This window comes from Anas platyrhynchos, chromosome 3 (assembly GCF_047663525.1).
Source record: "Anas platyrhynchos isolate ZD024472 breed Pekin duck chromosome 3, IASCAAS_PekinDuck_T2T, whole genome shotgun sequence".
Lineage (NCBI taxonomy): Eukaryota > Metazoa > Chordata > Aves > Anseriformes > Anatidae > Anas > Anas platyrhynchos.
This window is the reverse complement of record NC_092589.1, coordinates 50,908,482-50,936,446: the sequence shown is the minus strand read 5'-3', so window position 1 is coordinate 50,936,446 and position 27,965 is coordinate 50,908,482. Positions and strand designations below refer to the sequence as shown.

General features: G+C 42.7%; 1 protein-coding gene, 1 long non-coding RNA gene and 1 other non-coding gene across 5 annotated transcripts; all 3 read right to left on the bottom strand.

Annotated features, from left to right (window-relative positions):
* Positions 1-14: 14 nt before the first annotated feature.
* Positions 15-3,024, bottom strand: LOC110352030 (uncharacterized). Of its 2 annotated transcripts, XR_005264902.2 has the most exons (3): positions 2,393-3,014; positions 1,483-1,596; positions 15-231 (listed from the first exon to the last, which is right to left on the bottom strand). It is a non-coding gene; the product is annotated as an uncharacterized lncRNA (long non-coding RNA). The 2 variants fall into 2 exon arrangements; XR_005264900.2 differs by having other exon boundaries at positions 15-1,596; positions 2,393-3,024.
* TRNAL-UAA (transfer RNA leucine (anticodon UAA)) lies at positions 2,390-2,472 on the bottom strand. The gene has a single exon. It is a non-coding gene; the product is annotated as a tRNA-Leu (tRNA).
* Positions 3,025-8,775: 5,751 nt separating the features above from the next.
* Positions 8,776-21,549, bottom strand: STX11 (syntaxin 11). Of its 2 annotated transcripts, none has more exons than XM_027454293.3 (3): positions 21,431-21,549; positions 12,966-13,145; positions 8,776-9,859 (listed from the first exon to the last, which is right to left on the bottom strand). In XM_027454293.3, the coding sequence occupies exon 3, from the start codon at positions 9,852-9,854 to the stop codon at positions 8,988-8,990; it is 867 nt and encodes a 288-aa protein (XP_027310094.1). In that variant the 5' UTR covers positions 9,855-9,859; positions 12,966-13,145; positions 21,431-21,549; the 3' UTR covers positions 8,776-8,987. The 2 variants fall into 2 exon arrangements, with proteins under 2 accessions (XP_027310094.1, XP_071891989.1); XM_072035888.1 differs by lacking the exon at positions 21,431-21,549 and adding an exon at positions 21,130-21,372.
* Positions 21,550-27,965: the final 6,416 nt, after the last annotated feature.

Genomic DNA, 27,965 nt, shown 5'->3' with positions numbered 1-27,965 from the left:
ATGAAAATGAGTGATTGCTTCTGAAAAATCTGTTTTTATTTCCTGGCTCCTCATCAGACAGCAAACATGTAGTAGCAAAATATCTGGTCCTGTAGAGTAGCATCGAACTGTCTTCATAAGAAGCTCTCCTCTTATTCTGGTTTCTAGCATTAGTCACTATATATATTGTCCAATTTCTTCATAAAATAAGGCAAGGATCCTATAGATAATTACCTTTCTAGAAAAAGACATCTGTAAAATAGAATACAATGGAAAGCAGTCCCATTCTGACTGAAGGCCAGAGCACGATGTGTGACATAAGACTGTCAAATTGCAAATGCAACAACCAATAATTCATGAGATTTTAACAGGGAAACTAATAAAGAACAAAGAAAACTACCTGCTTGATAAAGTAAACATCTTAAATGAAAATTACAGTCAACTCCAGAGCTCAAAGGCATATTCACATTACACCATTCCGTCATTTCACATAAAAGAGAAACCCCAGCAGATCATCCTCTTCTTTATGGAGAAATTAAGAAAGGGGTTGGGACATAGTTGTTGCCAGCAGATTTTTATGGATATTTCATAAGAGTAGGAAAGGTTCAAGAATTTTGTGTTCCATTCCAGATCTGCATGTGCTCTAGCAAGTCACTACAGAAAGCAGGGAACACTCTTTCACCAAAGGACTGAGAGAAGTTCCCTGAAAAAGATTTTTTTTATGGGAAGGCCTGGGCCTGTATAAGAAAAACTTCCAAGCAAGAACTCTGTGTCTTCTACACAGCTTTAACAGAAAGGCTGCTTTTTTGTCAGTAATCAGTGTTCTTGAAAAACATGTGATTATTTTTACTTTTTTTTTTCTTCCTTACAATGCTGATTAACTGCCAGCAATTCATCCCATAACTGATGTAGCTGGGACCAACTTTTCAAGATCAGCACTGCATCCACAAAATCAACACGAACCTTTTTTTGTCTGTAGAAATGAGCTTTTAAATAAGCACACAGGCAGTATTACCCAATTTGTATGCAAAGATGTGGGTTTCCAAGGGCAGCTTTTTTTCCATTACAATATTACAGGTAAAATGTACAATCAAATATGCACCCGTTTTTACTAATTTGTACCTTAATGAATAATAGGAATGAATGTTTACTTAATAAAACACTTGAACCTGTCAGTACAGCTTTTTAATGAACAGTTCTAGAAAGTGCAGTTTTGCATTTACGATTTAACTGTGGGAATAGTCCAAAAACAGTATGTGCACCTGCATCTCCTAGAAATTCACCACCAGACCACACTTCTCTCCATAATTTCCTCTTGACTTTTGTATTTCCGTGTTTATATCTTGTCCACATTTGTGACACCAAATAATCACACGTACCACGTAATGAAATAGCCTGTCGGAAGTATTTTGTGTTGCAGTCCATGTTGCACTGAAGGCAGTTTAGAATTGTTTTTTTCCACTCAAATTATAGGGAACAGTGGCTGAGAACAACAATATTTACCTGTATTAATTTGAGGAGGGCACTCTGACAAACACTAATATTTTACAGTGTGCCAGTCTAGGCTTAATTTGTACATCTCACACTTTCAACAGGCTGGAATACGGTGGCACTACCCTGTCAAAACAAACAGATAAAGAATTATGCTACTGCAAACGAACCACAGCGACACGTACAACTGCTGGACAAAATGAAGGCAGGAGGCTGTTTTGCAAGCTCTGCTTAACGTTTTGGGGAACGCCTGGCACGGTTTGGGGTACCAGCCATGTCTCTACACCTTGTTGACCAAGGACACCTCGCCACCCCCATGCCCTGCTGCAGGCAGCAGTTACTTCAGCTGCAGGCTGCAAAACCCGCGGGCAGGCTGTGATACGGCCTTCACGTTATCCGAAATGCTCTGAACGGCACAAAAAACGACAGAGAAATATGCAGGGAAACACGCAGCGTTCAGAGCCGCCAGGTCAACCCGTGGGGCACACGGAGGCCGAGGGCCGCACCCCGGGCAGCGCGCCACGTCCCGGGAGCAGAAATAAAAGAAATTGGAGGAAATAAATAAATAAATAAATAAATAAATAAAACAAAGAAACAAACAAACCAAAAAAAAAAAAACTCTCAGAAATTAAGACGTGAGGCAACTTTAAGCGGAAGTTCTGGCATTAAAAAAAAAAAAAAAAAAAAAAAAAAAAGGAAAAATAAATAAATAAAAGCAAGGGCGGCCCAGCCGCTGACAGCACACGGAGCCCGGCCCGGCCCACCCCGAGCCGGCCCCGCCCGCCCCCGGGTCTCCGCCCGCCGCCGCCCCGCCGCCGCTCCCCGTCCCCCCGCGGCCGCCCCGCACCGGGCGCCGTCCCCGCCTGGCCCCGGCCCCTTCCCCGGGCATTTGGCGTGGCTGCGGAAAAAAAACGTCACTTACCAGGAGTGGGGTTCGAACCCACGCGGACATACGTCCATTGGATCTTAAGTCCAACGCCTTAACCACTCGGCCATCCTGGTGCAGATACAGGAACCGCACGCCGCCGCTCCTACATACGGGGCCGCGCCGCGCCCCGACACCGCGGTACCGCGACCCCCGGCCCGGCCCCGAGCGCCCCCCCCCCGTACCGGGCCCCCTCCCGCCCTCGGCTGCGGGGCGGGCGGGCGCAGAGCGCAGCGGGTGCAGGCGCGGGCGGCCCCCTTCGGCTGCTGCCGGAGAGGCGGGCGGGAGGGCAGCACGTCCCTTCCCCCGGCCGCTGTGCAGCCGGAGACAACGCTGCTCCTTCTCCCTTATTTATTTTTATTTTTTATTATTTTTTAATTTCCTAAACGGCGGTGTCAGCTGGAGACGGGGTGTTACCTGCTGGCGCTCTTGGTGTTCGACCCAGGTGCTTCCTGGGAGAGAGCTTCCCTCGCTGAGGGAAGGACACAACAAAGTCCAGAGCGATGAATTACGCGTAATTAGGAGGAAGACGTCGCGGAGGAAGAATTTCTGAATCTACAAAGTTCAGTTACAGCGTTAGTGGCCGGGCTGGGACCTGCCCCCTCTGCCCAGCTTGGGCAGGGGCTGGAAGCACGCCCCATCTCTGGCCTTCCTCACACAATCTCCTACTGTGGTCGCACTTGTTTTTTCTCTGGAGAATGGACACCCTTCATCCCACAGAGCTTGATCACCTTGGGATGAGGGATGGCTGCTGTCCCTCAGTGTCAGCTACAGATGGCGAGCAATCATAGACACACAAAGTCACCGAGGCTGGAAGAGACCTCTGAGATCACCTGGTCCAACCACCCCCTACCACCAATGTCACTCACTAAACCATGTCCCCAAGCACCACACCCAGCCTCTCCTTGAGCACCCCCAGGGATGGTGACTCCACCACCTCCCTGGGCAACCTGTCCGAATGCCTGGCTGCTCTTTCTGAGCAGAAATGTCTCCTCATTGCCAACTTGAGCCTCCCCTGGTGCTACTTGAGGCCATTCCCTCTGGTCCTGTCACTGGTTACTGTGAGAAGAGGTCGACCTCCAGCTCCCCACACCTCCATTTCAGGTAGCTGTAGAGAGCAATGAGGTCTGCCCTGAGCCTCCTCCAGACTAAACAACCCCAGTTCCCTCAGCCACTCCTCACAGGACTTGTGCTCCACGCAAACAATGGCAAACTCCTTCTCCACAGGGCCCACGTATCTGTACAGTGTCCCTGTATGGGATAGGTGTCATGAGCCAAATGTGACCATGTGTATGTATCTTCCTTGGTAGTTTTGCACCCACTTGGAGGCAGCCTCCTTAGGGGGTCTGGGCCTTGAATTTGCAGAATGCAGGTGGTGCCCAGCAGCTTCAGCTGGTGGTGTTCAGAGACCACCAGTGAAGCAGGTACACTTGTGGACAAAAACAGATTGTTCAATCAGAAAGTAACAATAAAAGCAGATTAAAACATAACATGGATTAAACAAAGGTTAAAACAAAACCACAAAGTAGATGATTAACATTTTACATACACAAAGAACAGATGTGAAACACATACCCCTTTTCTTTAATTTTATTCACAATTAATTTTATTCATCAATGAAGGAACAACTCCTTGACTGGCATTTACCATGCTGTATTATTTGCTTGAAATGGGCATCATACCATAGTGTTGTTCTGCATTCAGTATGGTTGTGCATTTCAGGAAATGTGTTCAGCAAACATCGCCAGTTAGGTTATCTCATTCTCTACTTTTGTTTTAAATTATTTCTGAGGGGCAAAGTAAAATATTATTTTTTTTCTTATGAAGGCTTTGTGAGTGCTCCTCTTTCATGGTTAACAGGAAAAGGAACTTCATTCTTTTAAAGTGTTATGTCAGGCCACATTTTGATGACCAGTTATGCTAATGCACACCAAGAAACATCCTCTGCCAGAACAGATGCCTGCCTTGGAGATCAGATGCTCTTCAGAAAGCAGCTGCATTGAAAAGAGTATCTTCTGGACCAGGCCAAGGTCATTTCTTAGCCTCTTGTCAAGGCAATTGCATCTTTAAGCTAACTGTAAAACATGGAGGACTGTGTTGGTGAAGGAAAGTCTCTACGAAGAGAAAAATAAACCACAGTGTATTCTGCTTCACTTAATTTAAGAGAGGCTTGAATCAGTGTTAAGTACAACTTTCTAACAACAGCAAGAATTGTGATCTAAAATGCGTTATCCAAGGAGGTTGTAGGATCCCAATCATTAAGAATTTGCAGGAAGAAGTGATTGGACACACATTGGTAGGGTGCTCCTGGCATGCAGGTCCTTCCACAGTATTGACCCAAGTGGCCAAAAAAAACAACACCCTCATAACATATGCACTGTAATGTAAGGTATGACAGTGGAACAGTATCCGCTGGCTGTTACTGGCTTCAGTATTAGGAAAACATTAAATAATATGATGGAAGCATGGAAGATGATACATCTGTTACTGTCTTCTTACATATTAGAGAAACAAATACAGTGGCTTTGTGTGAAAATCACGTTACTCCTGAAATAGATTAACTGTAATCACCACATACAGTATCTATCAAAAGACACCGTTTCCTGCTTTCATCGTATGTGTGATATTTTCGTAGAGATACAAACACAACCGTATATAGCTCTTTCCTTTTTGAAATCAATTCCAAATATCTACCATAGTTAAAAATCTAGAGAATCTATTTTGTTTTCAAGAAATTGTAAAATACAACTACGGGTGTGCTTTCAAAACTTCTTGATGTAGTTTGGCCTCCTTAGAATACAAAAACAGCAGTTCAGCTTAGCTACTCAGTTCAGCCCCAGGTTTTCTCCTCTAAAGAAAGATGTGTATTTTAAATTAAGAGCTATACCTTTATTTCCAGAAGTTTCTCCCAAGACACACGCCAGAGAGGTACGTCCATAGACCCTCCCATCAAGGTAACAAGGGTTCCACTTGCATTTCTCTAAAATTAAGCCATTTCAAAAAAAAGTCCCATTTGATAAAATGGAGACTCATACACATACCAAGGAAGCTCAGTGTTGCATACCATACATTATACTCTGTAATAGGGTATTTTTTCTCTTTTAGGATAATTTCTCTCTTTTAAGAGAACTTATGCAATTCTCTTACATTTCAAGGAAGATCAATGGGAACCTGGCTGTCAGTTCTCCTTTCTCCTCGGAAAGGTCTGACATATATGTTAACATTTTTTCATGAAGCTGGTTTAAGTAGGAAAGAAAAACAAAACACCAGCAACATGAAAAGCTGAAGGAGCCCATCTCACTTTTTAACCATATCTCCATTGAACTTAGCTATAGGGTTTGCCACATCTTGGAAAGGAAAAAAAAATATCCATAGAATACACTCGCACCTCCACAGGAGTTGTGTTGACTTTAAGAATGAGCAGGCAGCTTTCCTTAGCAAGCATGGAGTTGTCCATTCTGGGGCTTCTTTTAGTAGCGTGTTAGCATAGTATCAGGCTACTTTTATCATCCTCTTCCACTCATCCTGTGTGGCATTACTCTGCCACTGTTGTGTAATCTGTGAGGTTTTTTTCACAAGTCTGTTTAACTGTGACTGGGCAAATTTCACGGACTGGTAAAATTTGTGTTCTTACACAACGATAGAAAAACCCCCATAGTATTAAGCAGTGAACACATGTTTGAAAGGAAGAGAATAATCTCTTTAGTTACTGGAAGTAGCTTCTTAAGTGCCCGTAACTCACGATGCAACTGAAAAATAGTTTTTTTGGACTCCAAGCTGGTATTTCAATGATTCTCAGTTTCTTCCCCACAGCAATAGCCTGAAGTCACATCAAAGCCTCTAATTACCTTTTTCCTCATACTTTCACTCTCTTTCCCTGTGCCTCAAATCAGACTAAAGATTTGAATAGCAACTTTGCATTTTTAATAATGAAACCATCGAGATCTCTGCCAGAATATTTTTTTCTTGCAGTACAGAATCATCTTAGAATGTATGAAACTAATTTATCATGTTTCTTTATAAAAAAAAATATTTTAAGTCTCAAGCCTCAATACACTACATATTACTGTGGCAACAAATATTCAGAGGACATTCTTTTAGGCAATAATCTCCTTTCACCAACTTAGAGTTTAGTCCGGTAGTTTTTAAAGTGAACTTTGACAACGTAGGAAGCTATTCAGAACCGCTGATTCAACGCACAACAAACTGCATTTTCAGTTTTTATTATTAAATATTTTATTGCCTTTGCAGACACACATGTGCAAAAAAAAAAAAAAAAAAAAAATGGGGTACACATTTTTATCAAAAGCATTGGTAAGTGCTAAGAATATGCAGATAAAATGAAATACATATCTTATTTCTCACGGATTTATATCCACATTCTAACCATGGGAGGTTTGGGGTATTTCTCTGCTAATACACATACACTCTACTAATACACTGCCATTGAGTTGACTGGCAGTACGTACAGAGTAAATGACTTTTGTCTTCTTACTGGCACCAAAGCAGTAATACTGGTGCCAGCTCAACCTCAACCCTCCTTTCTCCCACTTCAACTTTGAATGTTGGGTTCTTTGAGAGGTTCTCAGGCAAGTGTAATACTGATATAATCAGGACATCATTGAATATCAAAATATCTTCTAGTTTAGAAGATCAGTGTTCCTCATGCTTCCATGTTACCATAGACAGGTGCTTCAGCTAAAGATACATTCAGTTTCTGAAAACTGTTATGTATTTAGCTTGTATTTGTGTGAAAAAGCCTGTCCAGGAAAGAAGCACTTCCCACTAGGATATGAAAGCTTGGAAGCTGAATTTATTTTGCTGATTTGCTTTTTTTTTTTTAAATCAATATAAATAGTACGAAATGTTTGGGTGTTGTTTTTTTCACGTATAAAATTAGTGTGCAAAAGATTAGAAGGAAAAAGTTTTGTTGTGATTGGTGCAGGAAGGTGGCTATGCACATCTCCCAGGTAAAAATCCCAAATATAAAATACTTGAAATGTTTAAATATGTTTGTTAAAATAGGTATAAATACAATCAGAGTTAAAAAAAAAAAAAAAAAAGTCACTAACTTCTGAAAAAATGTCCTGCATTAATTCAAAGGATAGCAATAAATCACAGTGTATCAGGAAGCCACTTAGAAATATCATAGTTGGAAAACTTCCAGAAGTAGGAGCTATAATCGCTCCCCAGACCTCATGAATACATACTTCACTGACAATGCTCAGTGGTTTCCAGGGTGGCAAATTTTCTATTCCCTCCTCACATGCCAAACCAACTGCAAGCAGACTCTCCTTACACAAAAGGCGAAATTATTTGTAAGCTTGAAAAGAGTACTGAAATGACATTAAAGTGTCGTTTCCTTTATTCTTTGGGTATACTGAAGAATACACCCAAATTCTATTTTCTTTCTCAGGTGGAGATTTCTAATAATGGGAGAAGAGCCTTAGTTTTTTTATAACAGTCAAAGTGGATGTTAATAAATTTAATACTTCATGTTATATAAAATATATACAATATGTCCATATTAAAATCAATGCTTATTAAAAGTCTATTGACAGGGTAATCCTTCCACTAAAACTGCTTGTGAGTATGTGCCAGCACAGGAGACTCTCAGATGCTTTCTCTAACCGCCACCTGTTGTTTCCTTGTGGATGCATTTAAAGAGGGCCACTGCATGTATCTCTTCTACTAACTGACCTGTTAATTGGCAGAGAAATGTATTTAAAGACTAATGGCACAGCAGGTTTGAAATTTAGATTATCAGTAGCTTAATTTGTAGGAGTCAGTGAGATGCCTCAATGTTGCAGTGTGGGTACTCAAAATGGACAAAAGCAATCACTTGCACACAAACTGAGCAAAATACATTCATTATGTTTTAAGGTGCAGTCTTCTTCTGTTAAGTAACAGAGGGAAATCACAGAATGGTTTGGGTTGGGAGGGACCTTAAAGATCATCTAATTCCAAACCCCCTGCTGGGCAGGGACATCTCCCACTAGGCCAGGTTGCCCAAAGCCCCATCTAGCCTGGCCTTGAACATTTCCAGGGACAGAAATGAGTTTTGTGTCCTGCTCCTGCTAACAGGCTCAGTATTTTGTCACATGAGCAGAGCACAAATCTGTTCAAGTATTTGCATCAAGCAGGCTCCAAACTAGTTAAAATTCAAACCTCCTGATTCTGTGGTATATTCTGTCACCACAGGCATTAAGTATGCACTGCCTGAAGACCACTTTGAATAATAAGGTTGCTTCTTCAAATTTCTCATCTTCCCCAGGCTAAGTTATTAGCCCATCCTTCATTCCTCTTTCTTGCCTGAAACAAGTATCATTGCACTGAGATCTTCTAAATACTTGCACCTCTAGTTACAGCAAGAGAATGCATTTCAATTAAAATAATTAAAAATAGCTTTATCAACATTTCTAGTAGCCCATAAATAGAACTACCTTTAAGCACATTTAGGAATATATTACAAAACAAACAACTGCACAATAGCCCCCGTACTTCCACGGGTTGTCATTAAAGAAAAATCATTGGAAAGAATATCAGAATTTGAAGACATTCAGGTGGGTCCGTGGTAGCTTCAGTAGGATAGTCACCTTCGGCAACATGATATGCAGCAGCAGAGGATTGTTCGTAAAGGGTGTTTTCTTCTGTATTCTAAAGCTTTTTTCACTTGTTCTTTGGCGTCTCCTACGTAGTCCTCAACATTTTGCATATTTATCTCAATGACGTCAAAGGTGTCTGCCTGTTCTTCTACCAGCAGGGCCACCTGCAGAAAGAGCTCGTGAACCTCCTTGATGCGACTTTCTAACTTCACCAGCTCCTTATGACGTGTCTCTATCTCATTCAAGGCTGAGCGAGCCCCCTTAACATCAGACAAGAGGTTCTCAGAGAAGACATCCCACTTGCCTTGCTCAATCATCTCCTCAATCTGGTTGCCAGAAACATCCTTGCCCATGATCTCTAGCTGCCGCTGAATTCGTATCTTGCAGTTCTCCCGTTGGTTCATCTCTGTTGCGTTGTATTCAAACATAGCTTCCTGAAAGGCATGCATGAGGTCCACGTAGTGGTTCTTTGCTACCCTGGCAATGACAGACATAACCCCATATTTTGTTATCGCATCTTCACTGAAATCTCTCATTATTTGGAGTTTCCTGTGGATGCTTTCTCCACGGGCCTTGATGTCTCTGGCAATACCATTAGTATCTCGTTTGATGCTACTGAGACGGCGCATGGAAGTCAGGAAGCGGCTGTTTTGCTTTTTGAGACGCTTGACATCCTCTTTTAGGAGGTCATTTTCTGTCCGGATGGTCTGTATATCTTTATGAAGAGTTTCCAAGGCATAATCAGTCTCATAAAGGAGAATGTCGCGGGGTGAATTTTCGTCATCCTCAGTATCAGAAAACTCAGGGTTGTGTAACCTGGCAAATTCACGCAGCTCGTTTAGCCGGTCTTTCATCCTTCCTGGAAAACAGGAAAAGTAGGAAAAAATTTTACAGTAAATAAAAATATTGGTTTGCAAATTCATAACTAATCATGCATTAAAGATAACCCAAAATATCAGAAATTTAGAATTTCTGATTTAGCATTTTAGAAATCAGTGGCTCTCATACCCAAAACTTTGGTGCTAGTGTACTCCACTTAGAAACTAAAAAAAGTGCAGATCTGAAGACAAATCCAAAAGAATAGTCAGATAGCTCCTAGCCCCCCAAAGCAACACTCTTTCACTTGGAGAAAATAAAATAAATAAATAAATAAATAAATAAAAAACACAACAACAAACCAACAACAAACTCAAGCAAATGATAGGAAAGCCTTCAGCTACCAGAAGGTGTAGAAACACCAACAACTGAATGCTTCCCCTATCCTTTACTCATTAGAGAAATCTCCTCTAGATCTTGACCCTTCATTGCATCAACTACCCCGAATAATCACAGGTCCTCTATCATTCCAAGTTGGTCTTTCCTGGAAGGAGAGCAGAAGCCTCTCAGAAACAGAAACCGTTCATTTTTGTATGATGGAAACATCTTACAGAAAGAGCAAAGGAACACAGTTGTTACAAATCAGGATCTGTTTTCCATATTTGTCTCAGACTTAACTGCAACTTTACTAAGACAACTACAGAATTAGTACTCTGTACAGACCAGGTGAGTAACAAGACAAATCTCCTTTACGTATGCTGTTTACTTGAAACTTTAGACCTAAAACCTTTGAAGAAAGTAAGATCTGAAAGCTTGAGCAAGAACCCTTTACTAAGCACTACAGCAAGCAGGAAGCTGAGAATTTCCCATCAGAAAAGCTGTACAACATATGACATCATTTAAATGAATAGGAAAGAGAACCAAATTAAGAAGCAACACCAAGCATAACATTTCCAGATCTCTGTTATCTACAAGATTCTTTTTTTTTTTTTTCCCCAAAGGAATTAAAGTGCCTTCACAAGCATGTTATTGGCTGTGAACACGTCCCTTCATAGGATCAGTTATTCCCAGGTTAAGGAAAGTCCTATGTGAACATACTCAGGACAATATGCCTAAATCCAGTGTGAATTAAGACTGCAAATTTATAACCTATTTCATGGGATTATTGGATGTGTTAAAGATGTTGGGGAGGAGACAAAGAAAAGATTTCATCACAGACACTTCTTTGGTTCATGTAGTTCAGTGGGGGTATGTACTAGTCTTGAGAAGTGTCCTAATTAGGATCATATTTACACTGGTGCAAAGAAGGAGTTTCAACTTAAACCAATTCTTTTCCAAGCAATATAAACCAAGGAAGTCCACCAACATCCTGAAACACAAGCTTTCATTCAGGAATCCACACATGTAAAAACTGTTTGAATTTAAAACATAAACCACATAGATGCAACTCAATCATACACGGGAAGCTCAAGTAATGAAAGGTTTTCCACCTCCTCCCTTAGCAATAACAAAATCAAGAATTACACCTCATGCCACAACACCAAGGTGAAAAATCCCCACCTAAAATGAAAACCAAATTGCGTGGGACAGTTTTAAAGTCCATTTTACTTGACTTTAAAACTGTATGGCCAAGTTTACATACAGGCACTGCAACAAGAATATCTACCCTTTATGTTTGGAAATTTGTTAGTGGACCATATTCTAGACAGCATGGTGGGAAGGGAACAAACAAAGAAGCATCTCACAGCCTCTTCTAATCATTAACTGTTTCTGAGATGTTTTTCACCTGAAATGTAGACGTGGTTCTGAAAACCAGCCACATTGCTAGTCTGACTGCATTCCTGACTCTCACTGGCTTCCCTGGAGTTTATGATCCTCCCAGTTTTAGTCTGCTCCTTCAACATGTGTTGTGTTCAACACTTTATTCTTTTATGTTTAGCATCTGCATTTGGAAGCAGCAAACAATAGTTTTAACAATCAAACCTTAAAATTATGATCCACAGAAGGAAGATGCTATCCATGTAAAATAAATCATGTGTGTGCAGGCTTACATTACCTCTGTGCTTACTATTCCTTGAGCTTGAGGAAAACTAAATTTCATCAAAGAAATTTGATGAAACTTACTAAACTCCACAGAGAGCAGTCTGACAACTGGTTCAACAATAATTACAATTTATTTTATGTGCTTAACAAAGCTGGTGCACTTCTCTGGAAAAATACCCTAAGAATGGTTAAATCCACAAGGTACTATATTGTATTCTTCCAGACTTCAGGCACCCAAAAATTTCCAACAATTTTAATTCAGAGATGCACTCAAGTACGCATACACTTACATCAGGAATTTAGTACAATAACCATTTTTTCTACTCAAAACTGAAGCAAGAGTTCTAGGCCAAGACTGGGGAAAGTTTACATTTAAACACAAAACCACACTGAGTAGGAACTCTTGCATAATAAGCTCATAACTTTATAGGAAAAGGTCTACCCTTCCTTCCCCTACCCTCAAAAGGGCATCTTATAGTTTGCCTTTCTCACCCACAACTAATGTCAGGTGTTACATAAAATAATGTAGAAAGAAAGGGAGAAGCAGAAACAGAAATCTTCACACTGTATATTACTAATGTTGTAATAAGTTCATGCATATACTAATTCTGCAGCATCTCTATAAAAAAAAAGTTTTTTGTTTTTTTTTTTTAAAAAAAAAAAAACAAAACATGGAAGAATAAAAAGTCAAACATTAAAATAAGAGTAAGGAGCTGTCAAATGTAGACTCAGATTGCACAGTAATGTCTCCTATGCACAGGATGATCATGCAATTAAACACTGTCCTGCATCCCATCACTTCCACCAAGTCTCTGCTTACAATCTGTATGTGCTGAAAAAAATAATGTTGTACAACATAAAATTTAATATAATTCAGTTCACGGTTAGATATCTCATTTGCTGTGTTACTACTTTTCATTTCCTCAGTGTTTTCTCCTGTGATAATCCCTGGAATGCTCCATAAACTCCTCAGAGTCCTCTGGGGAAGGCAGTCCTAACAGCCCAATCTGCAGACACAGATTTCAGCGCACAGTGATTAAGGACAACACTATCACACTTGATGAGTTACGATGCCAAGTTAAGACACTTGAAACAGTTCTCCGTACCTTGTAAATTCTGACTTCAGTCGCTGCTGCGAGTCTCAGGCACTTCGCCAAGTGAGCTCCTGGTGTAACCAGCTGGACATCAGCAAGTGAACGCATGGATCTAGGCCACCTGTGAGAAGTTCATCTCCAAAGATACATGCAGCACCACCCACGATCTCTGTGATCTGGTAGAATCCAATTCTAAACATAAACAGAAGGATCAAATTAAAGTTTCACGAACAATCTTTAGCCTGTGTTTTCCCAGTTTCTCAGTGCTTAGCTCTAAAGGCTGACATGATTTGAAACTACATACCAAAACATACATTAATGGTGGTCAATATTAGGATCCTTTAACTCTGCACTGAGAACCTGTACCAGCCAGGGCAATGACTCTACTGATAAAGTGATCACACTTCTGTCCTAACAAATGGATGCCCCCTCTTCAAGCCTCACGTCAGAGTTCTATACGCAGTCAGGGACTTTTTGATGTCTTCTTTCATTCTCCATGAGTCCTGTCCCTTTTTCTTTGTTTCTACAGTCCATCACCTAGCCTGTAGTCTTCACATTTTTAGGAACGTACGTCTTTTATCTACATACAGTGCCTAGACAGATGGAGAGCAGGAAGAGAACAACTATATGCATTTTGGCATCACATTAGGCCACAAACTCCACAAATGCCCAATTGCTCTCTAGGTTAGCATTTGCAATATTTGGCCAAAGAGATCTGTAAGAGTCAAGAAAATATTTAGGTTTCAGCCTTCTGACAACAGTAAACTCATGTGGGGCATTTGCAAACTGCTGTTTTGAGGGACTCACCATTTGGCAAAATTTTAGGAAACTTTCATAAGGAAAAGAGCCAGCTCAAATACAATGGCACCACGGAAGTTTTTCCCAATTTCAAATTCCCATTTCAAACAAAAGTGAAACATATCTTTCCAAGAGAGGCCAATAACTTCCTAACATTCATTTGATAGAGTCAGTGACAGAACTGACATGACATTGTTGAAACAAATGAACAGAAAACAACACGAGAGCAGGGGGAACCAGACATTTGAAAAACTGCAGCTTAACCCATCAGCATTTAGAGAAGTTGACCTCCTTTATCAGATGCTGCTGTTTCTCAGTAACATTTAATTACATTTACTTACATGTTAATATCATTGTTGTAATTAAAACAGCCATATATGAATATATAGTTCAGTGCTATTTATTAGTGATAGGCTCAGCTATCTCGCCCTTAACACAGGACCCTATGCAGCAGGAGAAGTGGAGCCCCCTGACTAGAAAGCAGCTGTGCAACAGAGGGCCTTGGGTCCTGGTGGCCATCCAGTTGAACGTGAGTGAGTGATGCGCCCTTGTGGCAAAGGAGGCCAACAGCATGCTGGGCCGGAGTGGCAGAAGTGGTCAAGGGAAGCGATCCCCCCCATCTGACACCTGTATCTGGAGTGCTGTGGCCATGCTGGGCCTCCCCAGCACAAGAGATTTGGGCGCAATGGAGTGAGCCCCAAGGAGGCTGCCAAGATGGTCAGAGGCGCCATGTGAGGAGAGGCCAAGCGAGCTGGGACTGTTCAAGCCAGGTACCCACCAAGTACACTCAGCTGGGGATACGTTCAGTATTCTTATCTTCATGTTAGCATGCTGCTTCTTGGTATTAATCACCACTATGACTAGCTTTCCCATGAGGCATGAGAAAGATGCAAGCTATCCTGTTAAAGTCAGATAGCAGGACTTGAAGTTTCAGATAGAAAATCCACTCTGAAAGTCAAAAACTGCACAAAGCCCCATTCCACTAGCCCCAGGTACAGACATAAAGGAGTCCTTAGCTACTGTAGCACAACATGCCTGACAAAACCAGCTATTTGCAGTAACAGAAGTTAGCTGTAAGAGCACGTTATGCATAGCACTACAAGCATGTATTTTCACCACTGTGCGAATGTTCTGCATCCTGTTATCTAAGTGGAAACAACTAAACAAAGAAAGGAAAGTTATTTCTCTAAAAGCAAATGAGTCGCACACCTATATTTGTCTCAGCTTTAACATTTGTATATCTGCACCACTGAGTTTGCAGCTGAATAGTGAGATAAACCAGCAGGTTCAGCACAGCATCCATATTTGAATCACAAGCAGCTGGGAAGGAAGCCAATGTGGGTTTTTTCTTTCTACGGCATTCATAAAAGGCAGCTGCTTGTTAATAGCAGTTTGTAGGTCAACAAAAGTCTAGTCAGTAAGCTTTTCATCCTTGAGTAGGACCTTACAAGATGAAGGTTTTACTTCATCTGAAGTGGCCTTTTTGAGGAAGAACAGATACTTCAAAACAAGTCATTTAAAAACTACTTCTATTTGCAGTTCTTCTCTCCCTTGGAAGGTAAAAGTCACTATGTGCTCCCATATAAACCCATGTGGCTCACCTGGTGGTGTCCTGCCTCTGAATGACACAGGCTATTGCTTGCATGACACATGACAGACGTGACCGAAGAGACAAGTGGTGAACAATTTGGAAATAATCTGCTTCTAGGCAGAATTACTTCATAGCCAGCTGTGTATCAGCACATTCCAGTGACTTGCCATACATACTGTTTGTGGACCATGCAGTATTGATGGAAATTGGTGGAGTCAAACATACTCAATTACAAGGCAAATAATATACTGCTGCTACGCAGAAATCTGAGTCATTTATAGCAACAAGCGTTAAATGCAGATGAAGCTTTTCTCTTAAGAGCTGCAGTCTCAGATTTAATCATTTTCCAGTACCTTTCTCTTTTAGAGCAGATTCAATCTTTTTGCCTGGTATTTGTTTTCCTATAATAGATTAGAAGATATTAACTTGGAAAACAAACTATTATTTACAATAGGATTTCCTCTTTACCAAAGAGCTTCTAATTGACTCAGAGCAGAATGCTAATCATCCTTCCAGACCAAATTCCCCACCCCCTCAATCACCTCCATCACTGGTAAGAGAGCAGCCTAGAATTTGTCAAATCACTTCTATTCTTCTTGTTTCTCATTTATAAAAACTTGAGGGAACACAAAAAAAAAAAATTGTAATATTGTGATTAGGACACTGTCCTCTGGATCTGTTTTATGACCACATCTGTATAGTCTGCTCTGACATTAATGACTACGATGGAGATCAGTATGTCAAAATCTTTTTGTAGCCTCACCAAAAGGAAGTTACCATTTTCTCTGGAGTTTTGTGTATTTTGCAATGTCTAAAAGCACACAAAATGCATTCAGGATTGAAAATACATCAGTGAACACAGAACACCGGTTACAAAGCTGAGATCCAGCAAGAAGTCACAACTGTATCCAAAGAACACTGGACACAACCACTTCATTACATAGTCAAAGTCTGTTTACAGCAGCATATCCCCTCACACTTTCAGTCACGCTGTCAAGAAGTGTATGCAATTGCTGATGTCTCAGGGCAGTTTTTTTTCAAAAGCCCGCATGAAGCTTCAACTTCTCAGTTTGCACCAGAGCTAGTTATTTCTTACAAGCTGGTACCTTCCAAGAAACAGGCAGAGCTTCAGCTTCTGCAGACTATGCAGTGTCTGAAGCTCCATGTCTCCCTTGTTTCCTTTCATACCATAAAGGCTAGTTAGAGAGGCTTTAGGGGAATAAGAAATTAGCATTCAAATAGTTTGTTGCCTCTAACTCAAGGTAATGAGGCAATAATAGCTTAACTGATAGCTTTAAAGGTTCTTTGACATACCCAGGTTTCTTCAGCAGCATTCAGTCTCTTCAATGTAAAGTAACTCTCAATTTTTGCATCAGAGCATATCATAAATTCAAGAACCAAGCACGCATCCCATACTTCCCAGACATATTCAGCAATATTAACTATCTTGTTATTTTCCATAGACTGGTTATCAGGTTTTCCAGACACCAGCAGCAAAAGTAGGAGAAGCAGCTGGTATACATTAAATGCACACATAATATGGATATAAATTTTTCAGATATTTATGAAGAGACTGGCAAAAAAATAAGTTTTGCCTAGTTACTACACAGTTTACATGCTAAATAAATGTTATTCTTGCACTAGAGAGGATGGTCTGTTGTATACATGTCAGCTGCTACTATCTATTGGGCTGTCTACATTTTCACTGAGGAGATGTGGATCACTGACAAATTTTCCACCCTGTACAGACATAAGATGGATTCTCTGTAGCTTCTCTGGACACGTTTCTGGAAAGTGCCACTACTGAGCAATTATAACTAGATTTATTTTTGTCTCTGCAGACCTTTACCAGGGCTGTAGACAAAAAAGTTTGTTCATCTTCACTACATGGCCCATTAAAAAACGGATAGTCTTCACATGTATCCATCTTGCTTCTACATACAAATGAAATAAGGATAGGGAATTCTAATGTGCACCCCAAATTTAGCCACTTCTGTTTCCTAAGGAAGCCAGAAACCACACAGTTAGCAACTTCAGATTTTAAAAAGCTGCTAAATTGCTGGAAACTGGGAGTCCTGTGAGCTGACTCTGATGGACCTGAATGTGTCCAGCTTTCTGAAAACGGAGTGCCGTTAAAAAGAGCAGATACACGTCATGGGAATACATTTTATCACAGGAGGAGAAAAAAAAAAAAAAACACACTACTACTCTCCTTCAAGTACTTCTCACACAGTGTATTGCAGGCTAACTACTTCAGCATGTCTTTTCCTCCCAAGACAGGCCAAGCTGAAGTCTTCAGTCAAAATGGACCTGGACAGAGATGGGGGAGCGTGAACTGTACCACCTCAGGCCTTGCAAATAGTAGCACAGAAACATGCCACCAACATAAGTAGTGAGCCAGGCAGCCATGCGTTTCTTGGCAATTACTGCAGCTCAGCACCAGGTGAGTCACTGCGCGAGGAAACCAGGTGCGGTGCTGTCACGGCAGTGCCCTGACTGGGCTGGGGCTCTGACAAGTCACCTCAGCTCTGACACAGGTTGCCTCAGCAGAATAGCCCAGGTAGTGACCACGGTTATGCAATGACTCCCTTGCTACTACCAAATGGCATTTAGAGGTGATTAAGGCATTATGCTGGCATCCGCGTAGATGCGTGAGGCTGCATGTGATCATCAGTCAGAGGCAAAATGTTCTACAGGCATTTTTAAATTAGCACTGCAACATTATTATTATTTTTGAATACGCATATATTTACCATTTACAGTACAGTGTTACAATCTGAGATCAAGTATTCTTCTCTAAAAAAAATCGCTTTACAGTTAAGCATAGGGTGCTTTATTAGCATTAGTTCACGTGGGCATGTACACGAGGCTCAGTTCTGCATCCTACCACTAAACGTACCCAACCGTAACTGGAGCAAAAGAGGTTCGGTCCAGAAGTGTCCCTCACAGACACAGGTACACATGCACAGCCTCAGTCCCAGGACACACCGAGTGCTGGCAGGCATTACAGCAATTACTCCACACTCCGTAGCAGCCCATGGGTGTTCACAGGCCTGCTCAAAGTAGCAGTGCCACTGAGATGATATACAAGTGTAATTAGCCATGCACTGCCAGCGGTTCTTGGGTGACCGGTCCCTGACTGGGCATACCCAAAGCTCAAGCAGGCTTTATTCTTGTTTTCAAAAACAAGTGGTTTGTCACTAACACAGATATGGCACAAATGAAAGATAGAGCAGAAAAAGTGGAAGTAGTCTGTACTTTCTTGGCTTTTGTCAAGATGTCCAGAACTATCTTACACCACATCAGTTAGACTTGCTTCTCTGTAGGGTTAACTGGCTTAGCAGCTAGAGCGAGAACACATGATAAGCCTTACAAAGTCAAGAAACGTGACACCACCACCCCCTCCACGATAAACTGCAGAAATATGGTCTGGAGGAGAAGCACCAAACACTGCATGTGGTAGGCAAGATGAGATAGCAAGCCGCTTGACACAATCAGCAAAAGCTATCAAAACAGATGAAGAAGCTGAACTGTGCTGCTGGCTCCACATGAAGCCCCTCTGTGCCATGGGGGAGGTCCCACAGAGGGCAGGAGCAGCACGGCCACCCCTCAGCAATGCTCCTGCTGGCCAGGGACAGCTCATGGAGGGGGACATGTCCTGGGGGGCAGCCCCAGGTGCACACATCACCAGAAGTGGCTCCTCTGCAAAACCATGTAGCAACAATGATCCAGCATTTGGTGCCGAGTTGGGTTTATTGGATTAAATTGACATTGCCTCAGTAATTTCTGCACCGTGTTCTGTCATTCCCGCACTACATGGATGACTGAGGAGTCAAAGAAATTGATGGGCCAGATAGAAGATAACAGAGGGTGTACCTGAACATCTGGACAAGCACCTTCATGTTTGATACAGCATGTATCTTCTGTCATAACTGGTTTTGAATATGCCAACGCTATGATGGCTTTCTGTCAGACTAGCAGGTTATCCATATTCTCAATTAGCAGTGTGGATAATGGAACCCAAACATGAGCCTTTATAGCCTCCAGATGACACTGAACCAAGGCCAGGCTTGGATGGTGCTTTGAGCAACCTGATCTAGTGGGTTGCATCCCTGCCCATGGCAGGGGGTGGAGCTGGGTGGTCCTCAAGGTCTCTTCCAGCCCAAACAATCTGTCATTCTGTGAGCTGGGAGAGTGTGGAAGCAAGTGTTCAGTGGTGAAGGGAAGGAGAAATAGCTGGGATTTAAGATCATCATGGCAAGTAAGAGAAGCACTACCAAAACTAAAGGAAATTCAAGGTGTGCACATTTAGAAGTAATCATTTGCACTGATACAAAGTAGGGAATACCTATGCTGGTAGCAGGAAAGAATCAGTAGTGTTATAGCAGACTGCAAGCTAAAAAGCGAGTTCACAATATAATGTTTCTGTAAAAAATAAAATAAAATATGTCACTTATGTGAGAGATGGCATGGGAAGCCCTCGTTTAACCCTGCTCAGCATAAGTAAGGCCTCATTTGGAATACCACATGCAGCACTCGTTACCAGACTAGAAAAACTACAGAATACAGGATAGTGTCTCCAAAAGGTTTAGAAAATCCAGCTCCAGAGGAAGAGAAGGATGTAAGCTTGTTCCTTGCAGAAGACAAGGGAGAGAGACTCTACACTCTAATGTATAAATGGAGTTTATGAAAAGAAATCACTATTTGTGTTTCCAATATCAACAAAAGTCATCCATTTGATTCACACGAGTTTTACATAAAACTAGCTAAGACTGCCTGAAAATTGGATCAGTTCTTTACAGGAACGCCATGGAGCCCACTTCCTCAGAGGACACCAACAGGCTACAGAAACCTTTTGCAGGTCTGGCTCAGATGCACTGCTCCAGTACCCCAGAATGGATCAGGTCACATCTTATAATCGCTCCATGGCCCTAAATTTCCATGATCTGTCCAGCTCCCTCTCACTCCCAGTCCTGCTGTGTGCCTGTGCCAAGGAACAGTCCTGGCAAAACCTTTCTCCCAGTGGATCTCTCCTCTCTCCATTATTGCAACAAGCATTTCTCCTTTTGGAGCAGGTCACGGTAAGTGTTAAATTAGCATGGCTTTTTTCCTCACGGAAGGTGCTCTCCCACTTTTCTCTCCAAAAACAGCGTGCATAACGCAACGCAGGTGACACGAGCCAAACCCCATGCCACCCGAAATCAAGACCGCAATACAGTACGCAGTGGGGCTCCACAGCGCCTTGGTTATCTGCAGTGCCCAGATCACATTATCCCCATCTTTATGTGCCAAGAGATCTTCTGTATCATGCTTATTTTCTCGATAAGGATCTCTTACGACAACAGAGGTTAGCTCGTAGTTTTAGCCCCAGCCAAAACACCAGGCACGTTTGTCATATGACTTAGCCTGCAATTTCAGTTTCAGAGCAGTGGTCATACAGCACCGTCAGCGAGGTGAGAAAAAAGTCATCAGAAGTGTTGGGCATCAGAAGCATGTTTTCGTACAGAAGAGCTTTACCCCGTTCGGCTGCTTAGCCGGGTAGACCTTTTGTCTGTTCTTTTGCCTAGAGAAGAGTTACGGTCGTCTCGCAGTCCCACCACTTCCACATGAAACTACTTAAATAGCAAGTAACACTACCGACAGGAAAACAACATCCTTCAAATTCTCCTTGTAGAGACCCATATATTTCCATTTTCATCCCTGACAGCTTAGAAGATGACGGCTCCAAAAATACCCCCTCCAGAACAGGAACCAGAAATGCCTGTGTCCGTTTCAGACCAGCATTACCCTGCTAGTCATTTCCTCTGCTGGCACCACACAGCTACCTCAGCTGTACCCTCCTGGGCAGGCGAGGAAATGGGTGCTAATTAACAGGCAGCAATCAAGGCACGCTAACTGCAGCACCTGCTCGCCAATCCTTTAGCCCTTCACCCCTCTGTGGGGCACCCCAGCTCCCCAAAACCATCCAGAGCACAACCCCAGACCTTGCCATGCCCTGTGCCCGGGGTCCTGCTTCCCCCCCGCTGGAAGGCAGCGAGAAGGAGCAAGGCTCAAGGCTCCCCTCGCCCTCCCGCCCCCCGGCACTCACCGCCCGCCTCGCTCCCCGCGCTGCCGGTGCCGTCGGAGCGGCCGCGCCGTCGAGCCCAGCGCTAGTCCCGGCGAGGAGCCACGCCCCCGCGGCTCGCCTCGCCCTCCCATTGGCTGCTTGAGGGGGTCGATTTGCATAGCCACGCCCCTCCCTGCCGTCGGGGGGCGGCTGGACGGGCGGTGCCCCCTTCCTCCTCCTCCTCCTCCTCCTTCTCCTCCTCCTCCTCCTCCTCCTTCTCCTCCTCCTCCTCCTCTTCCTCCTCCTCCTCCTCCTCGGCCCCACGCCGGCCCCTCGGGGCGGCGCTGGGCTCGCAGCACTTGCTGAGGCGGGGGAAAGCCCGCCCCGTCGGTGCTGGGAAGTGTGGGTGGGCTGAGGTTGCCCTTTCCCTGCAGCCCGCCCCGCGGACGCCGCCTGCCCTTTCCTGCCCGACGGGGCGCCCAGGTCCCTTTTTGACCCATTTTTGGGGCTGTGACTTGGTCTCTGATGGCTTCGGCCATTCCTGAAAGCACACAGCAGAAACAATCAAGAAATACCCTTTGTCATCCTTCTAATTAAAGCAAACAAACAAAAAAAAATCCTCTAGCAAAACAATTACCCAAACACGCTAACAACAGAACGATAAGCTACACTGTTCGTTATAAAAGTAGTTCACATCTTGCTGCGACCTGAGTCCGAAGTTCATGTTTTGGAAATACATCTGAAAGACCCATTTATTTCTGAGCATTTTTTTTCAACCTTTCACCACAAAACTTGGAGAAATTTATAAGTGGAAATTTTAAAACACAGGCGTTACTTTTTTGTTGCTGCCCAATGTAAGATACCAAAAGGCTAAAGGAGCATCATGTCTCAAAGACTTGGCAGAGAAAGGGTATTACCATACTAACAAGATGACATAAGGTTGGAAAAAGGGATCCTGTGGAGGTGACATACATAGCACTTTTTAGGACTTCCTCCTTTATTTTGGATAACCCTAGGACATCGTGGTGCCAGTGTTTCTGGCAGCAGGAGGAGAAGAGGCATTACAAACCCATGCCTATGCCCATCTAAAGAAGGTTGGGGGACACAGGCTGGGAGTAATTAGCACAGGAAGCAAGAACTGGAGGTGGGGACCAGCAGCAATTACTATACTAGCAAGAGCTGGAAACTAACACAAATAGTGAAACTCAGAGGGGCCATGTGAGCACCCACCACCATTGCAGACACATCCAGAACCAGACCAGAGATGTCGCTGGAGCCCAGCCTGGTGATCTGGACCTTCCCTCTGCTCTTCTTTGTCTTACTCTCTCTCTGCCTTCATCCGACGTTACAAGCCATTCAACCCTCTGTAACAAAGTTTAGCTGGTTCCTGTTATAAACAACAAGGTTTGATAGGTTTCTGCCAGAATAGCTTCTGCCATCAATAAAACTTTAAAATCAGCCATTTGGTGTTATGTCACCTTTAGCCCAAGCGTACTTCGAACATCACTGCCTCCAGGTGGGTTGTCCAGGATGGGCTTCTCTGGGTCCCACACCCAGTAGTAACTGGAAGAGCATCCAGAGCAATCCCCAGTTAAAGTAAGGCTTCAAAGCCTCTCTTACGCTGCATCAGGACAGTCCTGGGCATGCCAAGAGAAAGTTCAGTCATAACACAGCCTGTTGCAAGGATGTACAAAATTTCCTCACTCCTTATTCTCCATGCTGCTGTTATTTCAGGAAAAACAAAACAAAAAAAAAAAAAAACAAAACAAAACAAACAAAAAAAAAAAACAACAAAAAAAACAACAACAACAACAAAAAAAAAGTCCTTTCAGCACTTCAGTAGGTAAACACTTGAGGTTTTATGGTTAACAGAATCTTTGCTGGGATTTTTCTCTTAGGCCTTGATCCTGGAGCTGCCTGGTGGGTCCCACCATCCCTCTGAAGCTAAAGCTGTTTTTTTGTCTTCTATTCCCAGCTGCTGCTTTGAGGGATCAGCTGCAGCCTTCCAGCTGTGTAGGCCGGGAGCCTCCTCTTTGCCGCTGGACTGCAGAAGCAGATGGGACTTTTAACGTTGTGGAGCTGAAAATAAAGCTGCCTGTCCCTGTAACTGCATGGGTGATCAAGGATATAGTCTGCTTTGCATGTTGCACAGCAGCCATGACAAATCAGGCTGCTGGTATTCCAGCAAAAGCAAAGGGGTCAGTGCAGTGACTGATAGGCCTCCAATCCGATCAGGAACAAACTGCTCATACAGACACATCTGGTATCTTCTGTACCATTTGTGAGGAGGGTACAGAAGACCAAACAGATGGACGGCAAGTCTCCTCTGCTTTGGGAGAGGCTTCAGTTACGTTTTCAGCAGCTGAGTAGTGGCAAGGTAGCATTATGTTAAATTACTAGCCATCTAAGGAGGGAAATGGAGAGTGAGAGGACTTTATTGCTTCTGTGAATTCTGTCACTTTGCTTAGTCTAGGTTAAGGAAGGTTGGGAAACTTCAGAGATAGCTAGCTAATTAAGCTATGTGGATAAGTAGCTAAGAAATCACCATTGACAAACATACAAACCTACAGAGGTAACAAAGTAATTTTTTTTCCACTTCTTATTGTCTTTCATTATATAAGAGGCTGTTCATGAAAAATTGTCACTTAGCAGTGAAAGGAAATGCCTTGTTTACACAGATAATGGCAGAATTAATAAATACAGGGACCACTGGTACCCATTAGTTCTTAAATAGGGAGGTTGGGCAACATGATAGACAATGTATCTGGAGACAAGAAGCCTCCCTTTTAATGCTTTTTTTTTTTTTTCCTCTGAAGAGCTTTTTTTCTTTAAAGACTTCTAATACTAGCCTAGTTCTTGAGTGATGGCCTCCAGAGAGCCACATTTCCAGTTTGCTCATCTCTAGAAAAAGGAGAGGCATAATTGCCTTCAGTTCTTATTCTGAAAAGTAATATGTGAACAGTTTGGAGCCGTGTGTATATTAAAATTCCTTGAGGATGTGCAGCAGCTCAGGGTGCATGCACAGAACAGAGGGACAGCTGTGCTGGGGAGACCCCTCATCTCTGTTCTAGTGCCTGCTGCTTCCAGCTGGGTTGCCTGTCAGGATGATTGCAGAACATCCTGATTGAGTTTCTTCCAAAACCCAAGACAGTAGGAGTTAGTTTAAGTAGATGCAGGTTGCTCACTGTTACCACTTCCCACCATCTCAGGGCATCTGTGAGTTCGAGGCATCTCAGTTTTGAGGGAGAGCAGTTTTGCCAGGCAAGTTATATTTACACATCCAATTCCACCTACTAATCTACTATATAGACATACACATATGTTTGTCTTGAGTTTACCCAGGCATACAGTTTCCACCCATAACACCTGTTCTCATTTTCGACAGTGTTGTCGATTAATAAAGGATACTTGTGAAACTCTTTTAGCAGAAAATAGAGCAAGTTGATGCCAGTCCAGTTCTGTAACACAGAGCCAGGTCTCAGATACCTAAAATTTATGTATGCTTCCCTGGATGAGCCAAATAAGCCTCTTTTAAGCTAGAATGCAGTCTCATGTAATCTAGCACACATTGAATTAATTCAGTTACTCTTTCATGGTTCCTGGACAAATAGCTTGATAATAATATCAACTTTTTTTTTTTTCTTTTTTCTTTTTTCTTTTTTCTTTTTTCTTCTTTCTTTTTTCTTTTTTCTTCTTTCTTTTTTCTTTTTTCTTTTTAACCTCATGGATCAGTAAGCAGCCCTGAGATTAAATGAGTTATCAGTTTCCAGGATGAGTGGAGGAAGACAGAGAATGATGCAGGGAAATCCTTTCATTGTATTCATTTACCACAAGAGTCTTCAGCTGCAAGCACCTCCACTTTGTGTAAGGCCCCTCAAGGTGTCCTCCACTGAGTCTTTCACATTTCCTCATAGCCTCTGGCAAAAGCTAATGACATTACAGTACAGCTTCTTCACTTAGTGTCAATAATGTAAAGAGATCCTGCTTGTTTGCATGAGGAATAGGCAGCTGACAAGAATTCAGAAGCTCAGGGCTTCCACAGCTAGCTAAATCCAGCTTAATTCTTTGCTGAAGCCCATGGAGTTATTTGGATTTGCAAGGGATAACACAGATTGGTATTGAGCCCTGTAGCTGTTTTGCTTTTTGCTTTCCTTTTTTCTCCTTCACTGGGAATGAAGAAGAGTGCTGGAAAAGGAGGGACTGCTGAAAGCTGTGCAGACAGAAGTGCTGCAGAGTCAGAGGATGCCCCATGACAGGGCTGTCTCTCTGGGTTATTTAGGAAAGGATTTAACATTCTTCTCCAATTATGCCTGAGAGGCATGTGGAGCCAGCCCTGGGCTTAATGCCCCTGAATTCCTTGTGAACCACAGCTTGGCACTCATGCATGGCTTTGAAGGTTCATTACACATACATGAGTACTTAAAGAGCTGCAAATCTAGTTAAGACTGTATTAAATGCCAAATTGGATGGAAAGGAAATAGCCTTGGGTCTTCTGTTGACTCAGGAGGTGACGGCAGGTGCCAGCATGTTTTACTGAGGTAGTAATTGATAAATGAGTAGATTTGAAATATTTTCACATGATGGACTTAAACAAGAATAGTTAAGTGAAGCCAATGGAACAATGCTGATTTCCATAAGCTGAAGGCTTGGTTTGTTATCAAGTAAACCACAGGATTTCTATGCTGCTGTCACAGCTTTTGAATGCAAGAGTATGGTCTGTATGTACTCAGCTTGGCAAGGATACTCTCAGATCCATTGGCCTAATGAGAAGTATTTCCTAACCCTATTTCTGTGCTTCAGTAAAGACGTGTTCTGACACCTGTTATCAGACAGGAGTGTATCTGTTCTGCCTGTTTACGTGCCCTTAGATTAACAGCAGCTGGTTTCAGCAGCACAGGGAGAGCTTGGTAACTTGGTAGAACAGAGAGAAGGAAATATTTATGACAGACACGATGGTTCGAAAAGCCTGGGCAGGAAGACAGATAAGGTAGCAGGAGCTCAGATTTGGGTATAGTCCTGGTAACTGCAGGTTCTAGGACAAGTTCATATCGGCAAAATGTACATGCCCCGTTTTCTCCTCATCAGTACTCTGAGCAGAAAATGGGCAGGCTGCCTATCAGGTGTGGAGAGACAATTATTTGGGGCTTAAAGACCTCCAGGGGTAAAGAGCCTTGTATGGGCATGGTAGAGAATAAACAGACATTCACAGAGACAGCCAGCAGAAAATGAGCACATTTCCACAGTCTGTAGCAGCATTCTTTTCTAATAGTCGAGTAACTATAACTAATCAAATGGGGAAAATATGTTGTTTTTTAACGACCAACAAGTTTCACTGAAATAGAACAACTCTGCACTAGAACCTTGTGAGGTTGGAAAAGACCCCCAAGATCATCTGGTCCAACCATCCCCCTACCTCCAATGTCACCCACTAAACCATGTCCCCAAGCACCATGTCCAACCTCTCCTTGAACACCCCCAGGGATGGTGATGCCACCACCTCCCTGGGCAACCCATCCCAGTGCCTGGCTATGCATGGCTAGGTCTAAATGTTTTGCAGTAGACCTACCCAAGGGTAGCATGGTAGCGATGTGTTACAGATTTAAGATGAAAAGATGCTTTTTTGTTAGCTGAAGGTGAAGGAAGAGTCATTTGGGGCCCTTTAAGTGGGAATACACAGCCCGAGATCGATACATTTCACAGCCCATTTGAGACCAGCTGCTGCCTAGAGGTCTCACCCAGTGAAGAGGCAGGCAGTCTAAAGGCAAGTTATACGTGACACAGCAACAGCATGACAGATTTCCATAGAATTAAACAGTTGTTTTTAAGGTTTTATTTTACAGGGCTAGAAAAAGCCAAAAATTAATGGTACATGTCAAGGTAGAGGGGTATTTGTCAAAGAACCTGCAAAACTTATCTGAGAAAAGTGAAGGCTTATATTTTATCTTTCAAACCTGTCTGTAGACTGTTGGATGTATTTCAGGATTCCGGGAGGCACTTGTTATCTGCCACACTTCAAGTCTTAGTGTTAAGAAATTAAGAAAAGGTAGAAAGTACTGCAGGCACTGAATAGCTATAAATACCTAAGGCCACTGGAGCCCACGGATCTATTCTTGTTTACCGCAGCCAGGCAGTATCTATCTATACATGAACGTGGGTAAGGCAAAAGGGCAACTTAATTGCTCATTTTTATTTATTTTTTTATTATTATTTTTTAACTACTGCTTTTTGATGGATGTGTCTGCCTTGGTGGCAGCTTACAGAAAGATGAAAGCTGACCAAATCTACCGGAGTCTGGGGTGGCTGCCAGCTCCTGCCAGCCCTCCTGCCTGGCTCTGTGCTCAGAGGGAGTTGCGGGTAAGAGTTTCTACAGCAGCCAAAGTGTTCAGTCATATTTTCATAAGAAACGACCATTAACTTCTATTACTTGTCTCTGCAAATCAGCATCAAGGTAGACCTGGACATTGGTGCTGTTACACACATCCTTGAACTTCCAGATCCTCTAATGCATCAGATGCTGGCCTTTTCATTTGCTCAGTTCATAGCCAAGTGAGCAAATGTATCGGGAAGTCCCAACAGG